At 44.3% G+C, this 20,451-nt stretch overlaps 1 protein-coding gene across 1 annotated transcript in view; it reads left to right on the top strand.

Annotated features, from left to right (window-relative positions):
* The window catches only part of LOC112221827 (hematopoietic progenitor cell antigen CD34), a 32,799-nt gene extending 12,659 nt beyond the window's left edge, over nucleotides 1-20,140 (top strand). Inside the window, exons 2-9 of the mRNA XM_024384191.2 lie at nucleotides 10,906-11,160; nucleotides 11,509-11,538; nucleotides 12,005-12,300; nucleotides 12,884-12,964; nucleotides 15,711-15,819; nucleotides 15,985-16,037; nucleotides 17,769-17,921; nucleotides 19,347-20,140. Coding sequence (XP_024239959.1) covers nucleotides 10,906-11,160; nucleotides 11,509-11,538; nucleotides 12,005-12,300; nucleotides 12,884-12,964; nucleotides 15,711-15,819; nucleotides 15,985-16,037; nucleotides 17,769-17,921; nucleotides 19,347-19,529 — 1,160 coding nt within the window. The 3' untranslated portion in view covers nucleotides 19,530-20,140. The remainder of the gene's footprint in view (nucleotides 1-10,905; nucleotides 11,161-11,508; nucleotides 11,539-12,004; nucleotides 12,301-12,883; nucleotides 12,965-15,710; nucleotides 15,820-15,984; nucleotides 16,038-17,768; nucleotides 17,922-19,346) is intronic.
* Nucleotides 20,141-20,451: the final 311 nt, after the last annotated feature.

Here is a 20,451-nt window from a genome sequence, read left to right as displayed (position 1 = left end):
GAAGTACAATTAGATTTAAAAACCAGATAAAAAATACACCTTATGGAACAGCAGAGACTGTAAAGCAACAAACACAGGCACAGACACATGCATACACACACATAACATACACACTATACACACACACATGAACACATGGATTTTGTGTAAATATGTGGTAGAGTAGGGGCGTGAGGGCACACACTTAATATGTTGTGAATATATTGTAATGTTAAAAGAATGTATAATTGCCTTAACTTTGTTTGACCCCAGGAAGAGTAGCTGCTGCCTTGGCAGGAACTAATGGGGATCCATAATAAACCCCAGGATGAGTAGCTGCTGCCTTGGCAGGAACTAATGGGGATCCATAATAAACCCCAGGATGAGTAGCTGCTGCCTTGGCAGGAACTAATGGGGATCCATAATAAACCCCAGGATGAGTAGCTGCTGCCTTGGCAGGTACTAATGGGGATCCATAATAAACCCCAGGATGAGTAGCTGCTGCCTTGGCAGGTACTAATGGGGATCCATAATAAACCCCAGGATGAGTAGTTGCTGCCTTGGCAGGAACTAATGGGGATCCATAATAAACCCCAGGATGAGTAGCTGCTGCCTTGGCAGGAACTAATGGGGATCCATAATAAACCCCAGGATGAGTAGCTGCTGCCTTGGCAGGAACTAATGGGGATCCATAACAAATACAAATACACTGAGTGTACAAAACATTATGAATACCTGCTCTTTCCATGACAGACTGACCAGGTGAATCCAGGTGAAAGCTATGAACCCTCATTGATGCCAACTGTTAAATTCACTTTAATCCGTGTAGATGAAGGGGAGGAGACAGGTTAAAGAAAGTTTTTAGGAAGGTCTTCCTAATGTTTTGTTCACTCAGTGTATGTACAGCAGTATATATTTCAGTGAGATATGTCAAGAATCCAGTAAATGAATAAACTGCTGCTGCTCCAGTTACAACTGTTCTGCCTTATTATTATTCGACCATGCTGGTCATTTATGAACATTTGAACATCTTGGCCATGTTCTGTTATAATCTCCACCCGGCACAGCCAGAAGAGGCCTGGCCACCCCACATAGCCTGGTTCCTCTCTAGGTTTCTTCCTAGGTTTTGGCCTTTCTAGGGAGTTTTTCCTAGCCACCGTGCTTCTACACCTGCATTGCTTGCTGTTTGGGGTTTTAGGCTGGGTTTCTGTACAGCACTTTGAGATATCAGCTGATGTACGAAGGGCTATATAAATAAATTTGATTTGATTTTGAGGTGCAGGACAGAGTACCGGCCCGGTAGACAGCTTGTGATTTCTGTTCAACAGTCTGATGGCCTATCGATAGAAGCTGTTTCCAAGCCTCTTGGTAACAGCTCTGATGCACTTGTACCGTCTGCTAGACTGTAGCAGAGTGAGCAGTCCGTGGCCCGGGTGCCTGAGGTCCTTAATGACTTTCTTGGCCTTCCTTCGACACTGAGTGCTGTAAATATCCTGGAGGGCAGGCAGCGTGCCCCGATAGCGTGCCGGGCTGACCGTACCACCCTCTGAAGAGCCTTGCGGTTCAGGACTGTGCAGTCGTCGTACCAGGTGTTGATGCAGCCAGCTCTCAACGGTGAATCTGTGGACATTTCACTTCTTCAGCCGCCTGAGGTTGAGGCACTGTTGTTCCTTCTTCACCACGGTGTTGATGTGACGGGACCATCGACCACTGTTGGTCCTGCTGTGATCAAACAATTTTTACCCCGAGCTGTCATCATCTCACCTGGCATGGGTCCTGTCACACTCCCTGTGTGTGTGTTTTCCAAGTGGGTTAGGTATACTGGCTGCCCCGTTCCTGACCCACAGACTCACTACACTGCTCTGCCATGTGCACTAGCAGTGCGGAACAAACAAATTATCCTCTTGTAATCTTTCCCCTCTGCGCTCTTGCAAATCTGGCAACCAAATGTTATGCATTTCGTTTTGGAGACCCGAGCTGCTCAGGAGCACAATCTGTTCCATTGGTGCCACGATGACATCAGAGTGAGGGGCCCGGAAACACTCTCCACAGAGCTGGACACACACACACTGGACTCCTCTCTGCACAAACACAGACACACCCACAGTCACATCTCAAACTCTCACTGTAAGAGTCTGTCCTCAAATTCAACAACTATATCCGCTTGGATTGTCGGATCTTTTGGTTTCATTGTCTGTGTACCGCTGTGTATATGTGCAATGAATTGAACCGTAAAAACAGCAGCCATCAACTATTATGGGCGAATAGATTCATGTGTATAACTCTCTCTAGTCCCCTCGATATGCAACTTTTCAGGGAAGCCAGGAAGCAATACACACAGTCAGTTAGGAAAGCAAAGGCTAGCTTTTTCAAACAGGAATTTACATCCTGCAGCAGTAATTCCAAAAAGTGTTGGGACACTGTAAAGACTATGGAGAATAAGAGCACCTCCTCCCAGCTGCCCACTGCACTGAGACTAGGAAACACTGTCACCACTGATAAATCCATGATAATCGAGAATTTCAATAAGCATTTCTCTACGGCTGGCCATGCTTTCCACCTGGCTACCCCAACCCCGGCCAACAGCTCTGCACACCCCGCAACAACTGGCCCAAGCCCCCCTGCTTCTCCTTCACCCAAATCCAGACAGCTGATGTTCTGAAAGAGAGGCAAAATCTGGATCCCTACAAATCAGTTGGGCTAGAAAATCTGGACCCTTTCTTCCTACAATTATCCACCGCCATTGTTGCAACCCCTATTAGTAGTCTGTTCAACCTCTCTTTCGTATCGTCTGAGATTGGTAAAGATTGGAAAGCTGCCACGGTCATCCCCTCTTCAAAGGGGGAGACACGCTTGACCCAGACTGTTACAGACCTATATCCATCCTGCACTGCCTTTCTAAAGTATTCGATAGCCAAGTGAACAAAGGGATCTCCGACCATTTCTAATCCCACTGTACCTTCTCCACTATGCAATCTGGTTTCCGAGCTGATCACGTATGCACCTCAGCCATGCTCAAGGTCCTAAACGTTATCATAACCGCCAATCAATAAAAGACAGTACTGTGCAGCCGTCTTCATCGACCTGGCCAAGGCTTTCGACTCTGTTAATCACCGTATTCTTATCGGCAGACTCAACAGCCTTGGTTTCTCTAATGACTGCCTCGCCTGGTTCACCAACTACTTCTCAGATCGATTTGACACACTGAACTCTGAGGCCCTGTTGTCCGAACCTCTGGCATTCTCTATGGGGGTGCCACAGGGTTCAATTCTCCGGCCAACTCTTTTCTTTGTATATATCAATGATGTCGCTCTTGCTGAGGGTGATTCTTTGATCCACCTCTACGCAGACGACACCATTCTGTATACATCTGGTCCTTCTTTGGACACTGTGTAAACAAACCTCCAAACAAGCTTCAACGCCATACAACACTCCTTCTGTGGCCTCCAACTGCTCTTAAATGCTAGTAAAACAAATTGCATGCCCTTCAACCGATCGCTGCCCACACCCGCCCACCCGAACGGGAAATCGCTACTCTGGACGGTTCTGACCTAGACTATGTGGTCAACTATAAATACCTAGGTGTCTGGTTAGACTGTAAACTCTCCTTCAAGACGCACATTAAGCATCTCCATCCAAAGTTAAACCTAGTATCGGCTTCCTAGTTTGTAACAAAGCCTCCTTCACTCATGCTGCCAAGCATACCCTCGTAAAACTGACCATCCTACCGATCCTTGACTTCGACGATGTCATTTACAAAATAGCCTCCAACACTCTACTCATCAAATTGGATGCAGTCTATCACAGTGCCATCTGTTTTGTGACCAAACCCCATATACTACCCACCACTGCGACCTGTGTGCTCTCATTGGCTGGTCATCGCTAAATATTCAACGCCAAACCCACTGGCTCCAGGTCATCTATAAGTCTTTGCTAGGTAAAGCTCCGCCTTATCTCAGCTCACTGGTCACCATAGCAACTCCCACCCATAGCACCTCCTTTGGCCGCCTTTCCTTCCAGTTATCTGCTGCCAATGACTGGAACGAATTGCAAAAAATCACTGAAGTTGGAGACTTTTATCTCCCTCACTAACTTCAAGCGTTAGCTTGAAGAGCAGCTTACCGATCGCTGCAGCTGTACACAGCCCATCTGTAAATAGCCCATCCAACCAACTACCTACCTCATCCCCATATTTGTTTTTGTTATTCTGCTCTTTTGCACACCAGTATCTTTACTTGCACATCCTCATCTGCACATATATCACTCCAGTGTAAATTGCTCAATTGTAATTATTTCGCCACTATTTCACTATTGGCCAATTTATTGCCTTACCTTCTTACTTCATTTGCACACACTGTATGTTTGTTTATCCTATGTGTAACTCTGTGTTGTTTCTGTCGCACTGCTTTGCTTTATCTCGGGCAGGTCGAAGTTGTAAATGAGAACTTGTTCTCAACTGGCCAACCTGGTTAAATAAAATAAAATAGTCCAGACACAATCCCCCAAGCTCAATCGCTCAGCATATGCATGTCAGGATTAGTGTAAAGGGGAGGTATAGAGGGCCCATATATCTCAGATTTAGCTAGAAGGGCCAAATGGAGGTTGCCTGGCTGGTTGGGAAGCAAAAACAACTGTGGGATCTGGCTTTCATACAGACATCAACACACATAAATTAATGATAAGAGACATCTTCCCTCCCGCTCATAATCCTCTCCCTCCACTCCTCCATGGTTGGTTTACCCCGAGCAGCGATGGGAGGACTTGGTCTCTCTCCAGGCCAGGAGCAGAGCCCATGGGGCTTCTAACATCTGCTATGGCAACTTTGTTTGCTATGGCAACAGGGCCAATAAAGAGAACTACTCTCACTGTTTTTCAGTGAGTGTTGTATCAGCTCCAACAGGGGAGCTACATGGGAGAAGAACCCATTATGTGTTTGTGGGGCTTATGAATGTACCATAAGTTTTTAGGTCTGCACATTTGGGTGTGTGCGTTCATAGTGATAGTGGTGGTGGCTCATCGTTAAAATGACCTGCGATTTATAAATACAATTTATTCCTTGTGACCTCTTGACCTCTCAATATAAAAATAAAATGATTGTGTACGGTCGTGAAATACACACTTTCGGGGATAGTGCACACGTATTTATGGATATGTAGATACTATAGACAGTCACGTTGTACATATATCAAGTATGTCAAGTCAGTGACCTCATCCAGTGACATACACCGCTCCCCTAAGACAATATAACCATGGAGTCAACCTCCTCATCATAGATCAACCCATCAGAAATATCTACAGACATGTCTCTACAGTCTGTCAGGCAGACCCATGGCTGTCCTCTCCTCTTATTTGGCCATAGAACATTACTACTAACTACTGTATCATGGGCCAACAGTGTAATTGCGGTTGATGGGTCAGGCCACAGCCACGCTGTAGAGGCAGACCACAGAGACCAGGCCCCTGTCACGGCCACACTGCAACCCATGATTTAGTGGCCTATGGCGGCCATGCCTCATCACCGCACTGTGATACATGCTAAAAACAGACAGGGTAGCATTGGCTGTGGATGGCTGAGTGTATTGAAGAGATTGTGGCCACCGCCTCACACTAGGTCAATGGTTTGACTTTCACTGGTTTTTAGGCTCAATGCTCCAAGACCTCCAAAACAAAACATACTCATACAGGAAAGAAGAAAAGGTGTGTGTTTATGTGGAGTGTGATTTTTTTTGCGCACCTGAGTGTGTGTGTGGGCTGAGAGCAAGCTCATGTGGTGGTCTGACATGGTAGTGGAGTGTGGGGCTAACGGAAGGGCTTGGCTGTGGGGTAGGTAAGATTTCTCAATCAGACCTCAGCTGTGCAGTGTCCACTGAAGCCTCGCTCCCAGAAGTGCTTAGCACATTCCATGCTCGCATCGAGGCAGACGATACTGAGCCATCCAGGAACGCTCCGGACGACCAGGTGTTTTCGATCTCCGAGGCTGACTTGAGGAAAACTCTCAAAATAATAAATACTCACAAAGCCACCAGCCCAGATGGCCCCTTGCGTGTGCTCTGACCAGCTGATGGGCGTCTTCTCAGAACGTTTCAACCTGCCCCTGTCCCTGCTGTCCCCACTTGCTTCAAGGAGACCACCATCGTCCCAGTGCCCAAGAAGACCAAGGTGACATGTCCAAATGACTATCGTCCCGTCCCACTCACTCCGGTCATCATGAAGTGTCTTGAGAGGCTGGTCATGGCCCATATCAAGGCCAGCATGCCAGGCACACTGGATCCACTCCAATTTGCCTCCCACTCCAACAGAACCCCGGGAGATCAATTTCCATCGCTATTCACACGGCCCTAACACATCTGGGCAAGAAGAACACCTATGTGAGAATGCTGTTCATTGACTACAGTTAATTAAACCAAAACTCCATCCCACCAAAACAGGCTGAAATTTCAAGCAGTCTTTTCAAACAGCTCTTACACTAAAAGGGCATTGTCAATTTTACGGTATTATTCCAACCTCATAGTGTGTATAAGTGTATATAAAACACAGGAAATTCACATTTTTGACTGCACTGAGCCTTTTTAAACATTGAGTTAATTCCCAGCTAAGCCAATTAAAATGTATACCCTGCTCTGCACAATGTCAAGATTGAATTGTAGCACATTTTACAGGGCTTAGTGTGCAGTTCTGTACACATGCTATCACTGTGGCTACTTGGCAACTATTAGCCAAGGAAAATGTTGAGGTAATGCTTTAAACTTGTTGACGATGCTAGCTAACTAGAACTAGCTAACTTTCTAAACCTTGCAAAGAGGTTGGCTAACATCCTCATCTGTGGTTGGCAGTATGTTCAATTCTTAAATTCATCATCGCAATAGAAGAAAAAGGAAGTTATTAAGATAAATAATATGTTGTGGGGTGCTCATAAGCTCTGATTATGCCGCAGCGTTGGGTAGATAACTGTTCCAGTTATAGATAGGGCTTTACAAACCACACTTGTTTCCACCCACATCAGGAAGTGTTTAAACTGTTAACTTGCGGTGTAAAGTTAGTGCCGGTTAGCCATACACAGATGTTTTTATTTATTTGATTTTATGTGTGTTTTACAAAACAGTGTTTTGCTAACTTTAAAGGGTTGTGGCCAGAGAAATGTACGTGACATATGCTAAGTTTACCTCTTTGAGCCAGTGCCCAGAAAACAGTGGTTATCTTCATGTACTGTACCATATCTCAGTAAACCTGCTTTTAACAACTTGTACACACGGAGACAAGCACAAGGCCTCCGCTGTGTTAGGGTAGAAGAATACGTGTGCCTTTGTAAGTGTAACTAGATATCCCAGCTGAGGGGTATTGACGGTTGTAGAGCATGGCCAGTCCTTTCAGATGGAGCGTTAGCCTGCATTCTGGAGCCTGGGTGACGATGAGTTTGTACTCTAGAATACCAGCTCACACACTAGCCTGTTAGTGATCCCTCCGCGCGCCAATCTCTTTAGCGGGGTCAATTTGACAACACCCAGTGAAACTGCAGAGTGCCAAATTCAAACTACAGAAATATCCACATTCAAGATAACTGAAAATATGAGTGTAATAGATCAAAATAAAGCTTAATTTCTTGTTGATCCAGCCGCAGTGTCAGATTTCAAAAAGGCTTTATGGTGAAAGCAGACCATGCGATTATCTGAGGACAATGCCCCGCACACAAATACATGAAAATAATTTTCAACCAGGCAGGTGGTGACACAAAAGTCAGAAATAACAATATAATAAATGCCTTACCTTTGAAGATCTTCTTCTGTTGGCACTCGAAAATGTCCCAGAAACATCACAAATAGTCCTTTTGTTTGATAATGTCCTTCTTTATATCCCCAAAATGTCTATTTATTTGGCACATTTAATTCAGAAATACACCGGTTCCAACTCGCACAACATGACTACAAAGTATCTAATAAGTTACCTGTAAACTTGGTCCAAACATTTCAAACAACGTTCCTAATACGACCTAACGTATCCTAAAATGTAAATAATCGATACAATTTAAGATGGGATATACTGTGTTCAATACCGGATAAAAATAACTTGAAGCGCGTTCCAGTTCATGCGCACCAAACAGAGTCCACTTGGCTTGACACTCACAAAGAACAGCAGTATTTCTTCCTTTCTCAAAAGAAAAACATAAACCAATTTCTAAAGACTGGTGACATCTAGTGGAAGCCATAGGAACTGCAACCAGGTTCTTATTAAATAGAGCTTTCAATAGAAAAACAATGGGAAATACTATGTCAGTTTTTTTCCCCCCCTGGATGGTTTGCCCTCAGGGTTTCGCCTGCCAAATCAGTTCTGTTATACTCACAGACATTATTTTAGCAGTTTCAGAAACTTTAGAGTGTTTTCTATCCAAATCTACTTATTATATGCATATCCTAGCTTATGGATCTGAATAACAGGCGGTTTACTTTGGGAATGCTTTTCATCCGGACATGAAAATACTGCCCCCTATCTCTAAGAAGCTAGCTCATCTGCCCATAGGAACAATGCTGAAATTGCTCAACATTTGGACAGATAAATCATATCAAATGATTTTCAAAATGTACTTGCTCGTTATGAATCAGCATTCTAGGGTAGGCTTAAAGCAACATTTGTCAGTTATCTTGTAAATGTCCACTCTGGCCCCAATAGCAAGTGTAGAACCAATAAGCCTATAGCAACCGTAGACTCCAACAATAACAAAACATGATAAAATAGGCCTAAATAAATTGACCTCATATAAACTCACATGGGTAAAAAAAATTATACAGTTTCACTTGACTTTACCAACATCCAGGCTTGCCTGCAACAGCTAACTAATCTTATTTTATAAATGGGATTTTTTTCCCTGATGGTCGGTGTAGAGTCAGGGGTCCTGAGTTTAGAAGGTAGGGTTTATTTGTGCAGTCTGTAGAGGTTAGTACCACACACTTTGACCATTAACTACCTAGGGTTACTGAGCAAACAGCCGAAATCAGTCCACTGTTGGGGTGGTCAGTGGGCTGAGGCACAGGGTGGCAATCACGGGGGGCCAGGCTGGGTTAATCTGCCTTCCACCCCCGGACCACATTCACACAAACACACCACCCACGTGCTAAAAAAGTCAACCCACAAATTAGCCATCTGAATCTGAGGTGTATAGCTGTGTTAGCATTAGGTGGTGACACGTAGACCTACACCTAAGTTACCACAGACAATTTTTTTGAGAGTGCCGAGCTACTTTATGAAAGGAAAGTAACACTAAATAAAGAAGTGTTTGAGCTCTCCCTTCTGTGAGGTATACAAAGGCCTTGGATCAAGGCTACATACACTATATACACAACAGTATGTGGACACCCTTTCAAATGAGTGGATTTGACTATTTCAGCCACATCCATTGCTGACAGATGTATAAAATCAAGCACACGTCCATGAAATCTCCATAGACAAACTTTGGCAGTATAATGGCCTTACTGAAGAGCTCTGTGACTTTCAACATGGCACTGTCATAGGATGCCACCTTTCCAACAAGTCAGTTCGTTAAATTTCTGCCCTGCTAGAGCTGCCCCGGGAAAACTGTAAGTGCTGTTATTGTGATGTGGAAACATCTAGGAGCAACAAAGGCTCAGCCGCAAGGTGGTAGGCCACTCAAGCTCACAAAACGTTACCCCCGACTGCTGAAGCGTGTTGCGCGTAGAAATTGTCTGTCCTCTGGACTCTGGAGCAGTGGAAAAGCGTTCTCTGGAGTGATCATCAAATCAAATCAAATTTATTTATATAGCCCTTCGTACATCAGCTGATATCTCAAAGTGCTGTACAGAAACCCAGCCTAAAACCCCAAACAGCAAACAATGCAGGTGTAGAAGCACGGTGGCTAGGAAAAACTCCCTAGAAAGGCCAAAACCTAGGAAGAAACCTAGAGAGGAACCAGGCTATGTGGGGTGGCCAGTCCTCTTCTGGCTGTGCCGGGTGGAGATTATAACAGAACATGGCCAAGATCTTCAAATGTTCATAAATGACCAGCATGGTCGTATAATAATAAGGCAGAACAGTTGAAACTGGAGCAGCAGCACGGTCAGGTGGACTGGGGACAGCAAGGAGTCATCATGTCAGGTAGTCCTGGGGCATGGTCCTAGGGCTCAGGTCCTCCTCCGAGAGAGAGAGAAAGAGAGAATTAGAGAACGCACACTTAGATTCACACAGGACACCGAATAGGACAGGAGAGGTACTCCAGATATAACAAACTGACCCTAGCCCCCCGACACATTAACTACTGCAGCATAAATACTGGAGGCTGAGACAGGAGGGGTCAGGAGACACTGTGAATGAATCACACTACCTGCCCCAATGCATAGTGCCATCTTTAAAGTTTGGTGGAGGAGGAATAATGGCCTGGGGATGTTATTCCAATGAAGGGAAACCTTAACGCTACAGCATACAATGACATTCTAGATGATCCTGTGCTTCTAACTTTGTGGCACCATTTTGGGAAATGCCCTTTCCTGTTTCAGCATGACAATGTCCCCAGGCACAAAGCAAGGTCCATACAGAACTGGTTTGTCGAGATCGGTGTGGAAGAACTTAACTGGCCTGTACAGAGCCCCGACCTCAACCCCATCAAACACCTGCGTTGTTAATTGGAATGCTGACTGCAAGCCATGCCTAATTGCCCAACATCAGTGCCCGACCTCACTAATGCTCTTGTGGCTGAATGGAAGCAAGTCCCCACAGCAATGTTCCAACATCTAGTGGAAAGCCTTCCCAGAAGACTGGAGGCTGTTGTAGCAGCAAAGAGGGGACCAGCTCCATATTAATGCCCATGATATTGGAATGAGATGTTCAACAAGCAGGTGTCCACATACTTTTGGTCATATAGTGTATCTTATCAATGGTATCAGGTCTACATGTTGATTCATGTTGGTTTCTCTCACCCAGATGAAGTTCACTGTCAAGATTCCATTGATACACCTTATACATCCGATGCCAAAGATTCCCCGGGTGCTGCACCCACAGACGCCCCAGGTGCTGCACCCACAGACGCCCCGGGTGCTGCACCCACAGACACCCCGGGTGCTGCACCCACAGACACCCCGGGTGCTGCACCCACAGACACCCCGGGTGCTGCACCCACATACACCCCGGGGGCTGCACCCACAGACGCCCTGGGTGCTGCACCCACAGATGCAACAGGTAAGATCCCTGACCAAAGTCCACATCAAACCTTTGAAGTCAGTAATTAGGCCTATATGCTATGGAGGATCCAAGGAGATGACAAAGAATCATGATTTTAAGATGGGCTTTTACTGCGCCTATTAAAATGATAGGAACATAATATTGATAGAAGTAGAGACTTTGTATAGCTCTGGATAATGACTATAGGGTAGAGTAATGAGTATAATACCTTTCCATTAACCAATGGTCAATCATTTATAAGTGAATTACATTCAACCCATTCGTAATGCATTTAATGACATTTATAACCTCAGCAGAGCTACTAGTGCTGAGAGTTCTAACGATCACACTGCTCTGCCGGTTTAGGAGTCGCAGCCCACGCAGACGACACTCAAGGTATTGATTTTTATTATTATTTTATCTGATAGTCCTCTTACTTTTTGTTCTTCATTTCCTTCTCTCTATTTAAAGAACATTGAACTAGATACGAATTGTGTTGACAAAGAAAGATGTCGCTAAAACCGAACACAACTCGTCCCCAATAACAGTCTTCCTCCCAAATGAACTTCAATCCACTTGACCATTCGTTTGGTCACCTCCCTTTCACAACTGTCGGTTTGTTATTATACGTTGTCCTGTCCACCTGTCCAGTAAGTTCGTCTCTACCAGTACCTGTTGCATGTTTGTTTGTTTTCTTCTTCCCTTCCATGGTCTTCCATCAGGTGACTGGGTTAGGATTGGTCAAAAACTAGGTTTGTGATGGGGCATGTGGGTGGGATTGTGAGGATTCCGGAGGGTGGTCAAGGGGACTGTGTATTCAGAACTGTATGTTTTCAATAAAAAAAATGTTTAAAAAAAACAGGTACTGATGCCACCATCGAACCCCAAACCCCTGTAGACGACAAGGCCACTACTGTCGCTAACTCCACAGCTGACAACACTTCTGGGACCAGTACTCCAGTACCAGACCAGGACACTACCTTCACTCCAGTACCAGACCAGGACACTGCCTTCACCTCCATGGTGCCAGATCATGACCCCTTAGCCACAGGTGACACCTCTGGCACCACAGCTGGACCTGTTGTCGACACACAGGGCACTGAAGCTACTGATGACCCGGGCGCACCTGTTGTGCATCAGGCCCCTGTTTTTGTTCTTGTGAGTAATACCCAACTACATCATGGTGGGGAATGCCTACAATGCATTTAGATGCTGTATCATATTAACGTGCTAAAAGAAGGCTCAAGACAGTACATTTCTTTCAAATTCCCTGTATTATAATTCAATGTAAAGGGGCTGCTGCCAATATACATAGACTTGAAATCACTGGCCACTTTAATAATTGGAACACTAGTCTCTTTAATAATGTTTACGTATCTTGCATTACTCATCTCATATGTACTGTATATACAGTATTCTATACTATTCTACTGTATCTTAGTCTATGCCACTCTGACGTTGCTCAGATATACCATATATTTATATATTCTTAATTTCATTCCATTGTGTGTATTGGGTGAATGTTGTGAAATTGTTAGATATTACTTGTTAGATATGACTGCACTGTCGCAGCTAGAAACACAAGCACTTCGCTACACCCAATAACGTCTGCTAAACACCTGTGACCAATCAAATTTGATTTGATTTGAGGGAATGTAGCAGATGATTAGTGAATGGAGAGATACGTTTACAAAACTGATGTCAATTACTGAGTTGAAAGCTGCCGTCTCTGTCTCTGCAGCCCACCGTTGAGTGTGTGGACAAGGACGCAGTGAAGGACAAAGACACAGTCAAGGTGGAGCTTTCTTCAGAAACTAGCTGTGTGAGTATCGACATGTTTTACTGTTGTTATGAAATACATCCTTATGGGCTTTTCACATGCCCTATTAGCCTCTGTGGTGTACCACCCGACCAGGTCTCATCTGTTACAGTACAGTATAGTCTAAGCCATTAACAAGGGTATCTCTGGTACAGTTACCCTCCCCCGTCCTCTACCAGTGTATACTGTGCTGTACTCTTTTCCCAACCACAACACTAACAGAGATATCAGCCTGTACCAACCAGCTACCTGTGAGACCAACATACAGACAGAGATAGACAGACAGGAGGAAAACGTTGTGGCCCCTTACCCCTCAATCCTGGTGCCACATTCCTTTATACCCTGGCCCTTATCTGGCTCCCAGCACCTTGGCCCGGGAGGAAGTCTCTGTTTCATTCCACTTAGCCACGGGAAGATTAATACGTCTCAAACTGCTCGTTGGAAATATGGGGCCTGATAAAGGCAGATGTTTTCTCAGATATTCTTTAGCCATTCTAAATCATCCATCCATCTGTCGTCATGGGAGATAAATGAGGAGGAGGACTGATGTCTCCTCCCTGGACGCCTCTGTGGGCTTCAGGGGGGGTCTAAGGTCAGTGGAAGAATAGTAGGGGTGTAGCGTGAGTCGCTGGCAACTGACTAGGTATTCCCCTTTCCCTTTCCATTAAATGAGATCCATTCCAAAGAAGAGGAAAATCTCTCAATGAGAAAAGTCATGTAATGTGGTCTCAAAAAAATGTGCCCTGTAAATTCCCATGAGAAGCAGTCCCTTTTTCTGAAGAACCAGTCAACACTCCCTATAAAATCAGCACCTAATAATAACACAATTGTTATAAAGAACAGAGACATTAGTCTCACTCAAATGTCAATAGAAAACAGCACTCTCGCAGACCTAGCAATAGAAATGCAGACATGGAGTCGTGGTTTAAGAGTGAGGCACGACGGAGAAGGGTGACATCTTACGAGTTCCTACCCGACTTTGCTATTTAGTGACTTTTTTGTGTTTTATCTATACTTTTTTTGTACAGAAAGTTCATACTATTATTACATATGTCAAAGCACTTCTTCTGGACATCAGATTACCAACCTCGATTTCGACTTCAAATCGGACTTCAACTTCTACTAAGCTGTTCCCTTGTTCATGTATGGCCTTAGCCCAAATGACAGGTGATTGGCTAAAGAGTATGGATGACAGGAAGTTAGTGGATACAGTGTTGTTAGACGTTAGTGTTTCTTTTGATGTAATTGATCATGTGCTATTGACAGGTAAACTCAAGTGTTGTGGATTCACATCCACTTCTCTATCCTGGATGGAAAGCTATCTATCCAGAAGAACACAGATTTCTATTAATGGAAGTTTCTCATACAGTATACACCTAAAGCTGTGGGATTCCGCAAGACAGCTGTCTAGGCCCCTTCTGCTACATTTTTACAAATTATTTACCATTTGTAATTTAAAAAGCAAGTGTGGTAATGTATGCTGATGACTACCATGTATAGACAAGAAAATGCATTTACTTTGTCAGGTGATTCAATCTTTGGTCCTGTCACACCTAGAGTAGTGTCCATTAATATGGTCATCTGCAGTAAATATATATCCAGTACCAGTCCAAAGTTTGGATACACCTACTCATTGAAGGTTTTTTCTTTATTTTTACTCTTGTGTTACTATTTTTAGTATACATGTTTTACTCTGCCTTGTTGGGAAGGGTTCGTAAGCAGGCATTTCACAGTAAAGTCTACACCCGTTGTATTCGGCGCATGTGACAAATAACATTTATATTTGAGAGGCCCACTGTGATGAACATAGAGATCCGGAATCCTGCTTTAAAAAGACACTGGTGAGTGAGTGAGTCTCTTCCATTACGCAAAGGCATATGGCGTGGTGAACGCACGGACATAACAGCCTACTGTAATGAACACGATGGAAGACAGAGAGCTAGTTTCAAGTGCAGGGCGCAGCAGGTGTTTATTGTAAAGGACCACGGGAGGAGGCAGGTAGCTGGGCAGAAGGTCATATACAGGGGATCCAAAAAGACAACAGTACAGGCAGGGAAAAGGCTAGTCATGTCGTCCAGGAGATCAGGCAAGAGGTCAATAACAGGAAATCCGATAGGCTAAAATACAGGCAAAAGGCATCGTTAGTGAGGCAGGCAAAAACTATCATACATGGGTGTAAATGACAGGAAACCCAGGGCTCCGAATAGAAGTGTGTCACAAAACAAACAATACCTCACAATGACAGGGTGCAAAGAACTGAACTAAATAGTGTGTGATAATGACATACAGGTGTGTGAACAGGTGATCAGAATTCAGGCGATTGGGATCTGGAGAGTGAGCTACGTTCAGGGGATCTATGTGTTTGAGAGTGTGAGCTGTAAGGTGGGTTGGAAAGTGAGCTGCGTTCAGGGGATCTATGTGTTTGAGAGTGTGAGCTGTAAGGTGGGATGGAAAGTGAGCTGCGTTCAGGAGATCTATGTATTTGAGAGTGTGAGTTGGAAGCAGACGTTACACCTACAGTAACCTTTAACACGCTGCAAGTCTACTGTGAAGCACCTGAGAGGTATCAACACTACAGAGAGGGAGAGAATGCCGAGAGAGAGCATAGTGTACATTTGTGGGAAAGCAGCAGACGGCTGAAATACTGGCGTCATTGTGTGTTTGGTGTGGTGATGTTCAAATGATAGTTCAAATAGTGAGCAAAACGATAGGTTAACGATAACGTTAATCTGAAATGTTTTTCCCATAGTCAGTGACCAAGAGAATCATGGAGGATTCAGCCTGGTGCACAGGAGACTGCAACCTTAAACTGTTCCAGGAGGAGAACTCTAACACACTGGTTTTGACACGCTCTAATGGTAGATTTACCTGTATTGTCTGTCGTACTATAATGTGTTCGATTAATTTTTTAAATATTTTTTTTTGGGGGGGGGGACTTTGAATATTTGAATGATAAGACTATTTGATTATTGGAAATTGAAAGGTGCCTTTTTCACAACTGCCATTTGTCTCTCCCTTAACAGGTGGAGTCAAAGATTTGTCAGAGAGCCTGAACAGCCAAGACATCAAGGACCAGGTATGTATGATCCCTGTTAGCACAAGAGATGGAGTGTTCAATACTGTATTTATTCATGTTATACTATGTTTTCTACACAACTCTGAATGTACTGTGACACGAGTGCCATGACGGCTTTAGTTAGTAGTTTCATAGCAACCTCGATAGCAATTTGTTTATAGGAGAGACACAGCGAGTATAAAGAACCAAACGGGGAAGGGAAACACAAGGCCCCACTTACAAATCACTTTGATTTAATATAAAACCCGGGAGTGAACAGTCCCGTCACCAGGGTGAGGAATATCCCCCAGCTTCCCAGCGTCCCCTTCACCCCAATGACGCCTCTACCAACTGACACAGCTCTGTGATCACAACGCTGGCGAGAGTCCCTCCTCCCCACCATCTCCCTGTGATGTTGTCTTGTCCTGAGTATCCCAGTCTAGGTTACAAACTCTACCTTGGTCCCCTCCTAGATACAGTTATTGAGCCCATTCATTTTAATCACTTGAACAGCCATATTGAAATGTGCCTGGACTAATCATGTCAACTTCTTGCCACTCATTGTGATGCCAATGAGTGAGGCTAAGGTTAAGACGGTTGGTGCTATCATTATTGTCATGCCATGTTTCCAATTGGCTCATTCATCCCCCCTTCTCTCCCCTGTAACTATTTCCCAGGTCGTTGCTGTGAATGAGAATGTGTTCAGTCAACTTACCTGGTAAAATAAGGGTTAAAAAAATAATACAATCAGCAATGGAGTTCAATTGGCAAGAGATCAGGTGGGATCTAGCACATTGGCTAGCAAGCAATCCTAGATTCATGAGCAGAGTAGCTAGCTGCATGTCTTTTATTTTTGGAATGTATTTGCTGCATTGCCACTGGTTAGCAAGGTCACCAATTCATTGCCACTGGCTAGCAAGGTCACCAATTCATTGCCACTGGCTAGCAAGGTCACCAATTCATTGCCACTGGCTAGCAAGGTCACCAATTCATTGCCACTGGCTAGCAAGGTCACCAATTCATTGCCACTGGCTAGCAAGGTCACCAATTCATTGCCACTGGCTAGCAAGGTCACCAATTCATTGCCACTGGCTAGCAAGGTCACCAATTCATTGCCACTGGCTAGCAAGGTCACCAATTCATTGCCACTGGCTAGCAAGGTCACCAATTCATTGCCACTGGCTAGCAAGATCACCAATTCATTGCCACTGGCTAGCAAGGTCACCAATTTGAAAACTGTCAATGTCTTCATAATTTACACTTTACTGAATTCACAATTCGTTTAGCTTTACATATACACTGCTGATGACAAGATTGTGTACGAAGCTAACGTCTCTGCAAGCCAGCAAAAAATCTACCGTCTATGTCGTAAATGTCTCCTTCTTTGACTGCTTTCAGCATCCGTCATCTGCCAATCTTTTTTAGTTAGCTAGCTAACCTTTTGGTGGCCCATTTTGCCCATTTCTGGTCCATCTACCCACCACTCTTTGAACGGCAACTTTCCCTGCGAAATCCAATATGTCTGCCAACTGATGAAAGCCTTTTCATCTGTTTAGATGTTCTGTGTTTTTTGTATGTTTGAAAGTCTAATTGCCTGAGAAATTTTAAATATAACATATTTGCAGTAGGGTCACTATGATTATATAACTCAGTATTAACCAGTCATCTCTGTCTCTTATTTATTTCTCGTTTGTTCATTCTCTCTCTTTCTCTCGTTTGTTCGTTCTCTTGATTTCTTTTCTTTCTCTGTAGCTGGGTGTGGTGAAGGCAGCTCCTCAGTGGGGTAAACACTCTTCCACCGTGCTGGTGTCTCTGCTCATCAGTGGCCTGCTGCTGGCTGCTGCCCTCATCGGAGGCTACTGTCTGAAGAAACACTGCAGACACAACGCCAAGGGCATGAGGCTGGTCAGTCATCGTTGTTAGGCTATTTACTTAGTCAAATCAAATCAAAGTTGTCATGTGTGCCGACTACAACAGGTGTAGACCTTACAGTGAAATGTTTACTTACAGGCTCTAACCAATAGTGCAAAAAAAGGTGTTAGGTGAACAATAGGTAAGTAAAGAAATAAAATAACAGTAAAAAGACAGGCTATATACAGACACTGGTTAGTCAGGCTGATTGAGGTAGTATAGTATGAACACGTAGGGCTATTCACCTGTTTACTGTTGTGGTTGACCGTTGTTTCAATGCATCTAGATTCTAGTTGCAATATGTAGGCTACCCTAGATCTCATTTGTGTATGCCCTTAGGGTGGTACCCATTAGTTGTACTGTATTGTATTGCAGCACTGATTAACCTTGAGCATAAGCCAGAGATGCCCTATCCCCTTATCTGAAGCTCCACCGGGTTAAATTGTCAATGACTTGATGTAGATGGTACACTGTGCAGCTTAATGGAGTTTTTAGCATTGTGTGATTTCAAACAATGTTTTCACTGACCTGTGTTCCATTAATTCAACATGCAATGCTCGGTGCTTTCAATAAAATTGTACATTCCCCAAAAATATAATACACACATTTTTGCAGGCAGGTTTTTCTGTTTCATGATATTTTTAACACTCATACAAATCAAAATGGGAAAATAATCAAAACACTTTATTTTAGAGGAATTGTTGCCAGCCTTGTCATTTGGAAAGTTCTGGCAAACTGTCACAGAGGAACTTTTATAAATTTTTTCATTAAAAAAAATGTAACCTTGATTTATCTAGGCAAGTCAGTTAAGAACAAATTAGCATTTACAATGACGGCCTACACCGGCCAAACCTGGACGATGCAGGGCCAATTGTGTGCTGCTCTGTGGGACTCCCAACCATGGCCGGTTGTGATAGAGCCTGGATTCGAACCAGGGTGTCTGTAGTGACTCCTTTAGCACTAAGATGCAGTGTCTTAGACCGATGCACCACTCGGGAGAACTTACAGTAACACTGTGAGTTCCAGCAGCACACACCCTATATAATGAGATCTATACAGCTGTGTGTAGGGTGCAAAGGTTTCATCTCCTTTCCAAAGAGCTACAGCTGTTGTCACTGAGGTCACATGATAAAAACCCTCACCAGGTATGTGCCATAGAGAGAAACCCAGAGAGTAGAGCCATATTGCGGACGTCACTGCTTTAGTTCAGTCACTACTGTAGCTCAAACCCAACTGCAGCTCAACTCCTCTAAGGGTTGTTTGATACTTTCAATCGACTCCAGTGATTATTAGATTCTAACATTCCAAATCGGTGGTGTGTACTGTATACAGTAGCACATTCTTAAATATATCCATCCACATTTGTTTGTAATAGTCCAGCAGCATGATGTTATGTTGATCGTGTTTGTGTTTGCCCAGGCTGAGGATGCGTACCCAGTGGATGAGGAGAACCAGGGGAACACCCTGGTGTCTGTGGCGCCTCTCAACCCCCTTGAGACCCGGGAGAAGCCCGCTAACGGGGATTCCCAAGAGGCCGCCAAGACCCAGCCCCCTCCCACCAACGGCCACTCCACCGCCAACTTGGCAGACACAGAGCTGTGAAGACCCCACTAGAACCCCTGGAGAAGAATGAAACTTACCCCTCCATCCCTCCAACACCAACCCTTCCCCTCAGAACATGGCAGAACTCCAGCGACCCCCATCCTACAGTGGACATCAAGGACAAACTGCCCCTCATAACCCCAATATAAACACTCCTTCAGACTCTCCATGTCCCCCACTTCTGCTACATACAACTCCATGGTAAAGACAGATAAGATTGATAAGGCTTGATACTAATGTGAATGATGATGATAATAATGAGGCCGAGGGCTGTATCCCTGTCCCTTGGATGCTTTCGTCATTCAGGCCTGGAGGTTGGGCCGAGGCAGGACTGGGTGGGGAGGGTTTTACGTTGTTAATCACCACTGGCTCCAAGACGGCGGCTGGGGTCCCATCAACCACGCCATGTGCCCTGCCTGCACGTCATCAGGTTTAAAGCTTCCTTCCAAAAGTCAGTTAACCATAAATAGAAGTAAAGCTTCACGTTCAATTCAAATTGGTCCTTAGACCTTAGTTGATCGCAAAAAAAATAGCAAAAAAAAAGTAACATCCTTAAATCTGTTTACAAAGTTCTGAATGGAATAAAGGAGCGCTCTGAGCTTGTTTGTTCATCTTTGTGCATGCTTGTGTGTTTGTGCTTGTTTTTTTTGTGTATGGGTGTGTATTTGAGCTAGCAATTTTGTGTGCGCAAGACTGTCTGCGTGCGTGTTTTTGCGTGTGTGCACCAGCTATACATTTTTTTTTTTTTCTCAATTTTGTAAAATGACTAGACAAGGTGAAGGCTTAGGGAGTTAGGTCCCCAGTAGTGGTGAGGAGAGGGGTCCTCTTTTGGTGCTTAATCTCACTGCCAATCTGTAGGAGACGAAGCAGGAAATAGTCTCCCCTGCATTACTGCAAGCTGAACCCAGATCAGCCAATGGTC

Source organism: Oncorhynchus tshawytscha, linkage group LG22, assembly GCF_018296145.1.
Source record: "Oncorhynchus tshawytscha isolate Ot180627B linkage group LG22, Otsh_v2.0, whole genome shotgun sequence".
In the NCBI taxonomy this organism is placed as follows: Eukaryota; Metazoa; Chordata; class Actinopteri; order Salmoniformes; family Salmonidae; genus Oncorhynchus; species Oncorhynchus tshawytscha.
The sequence above is the reverse complement of the archived record's forward strand: the minus strand, read 5'-3'. Positions and strand labels throughout refer to the sequence as shown.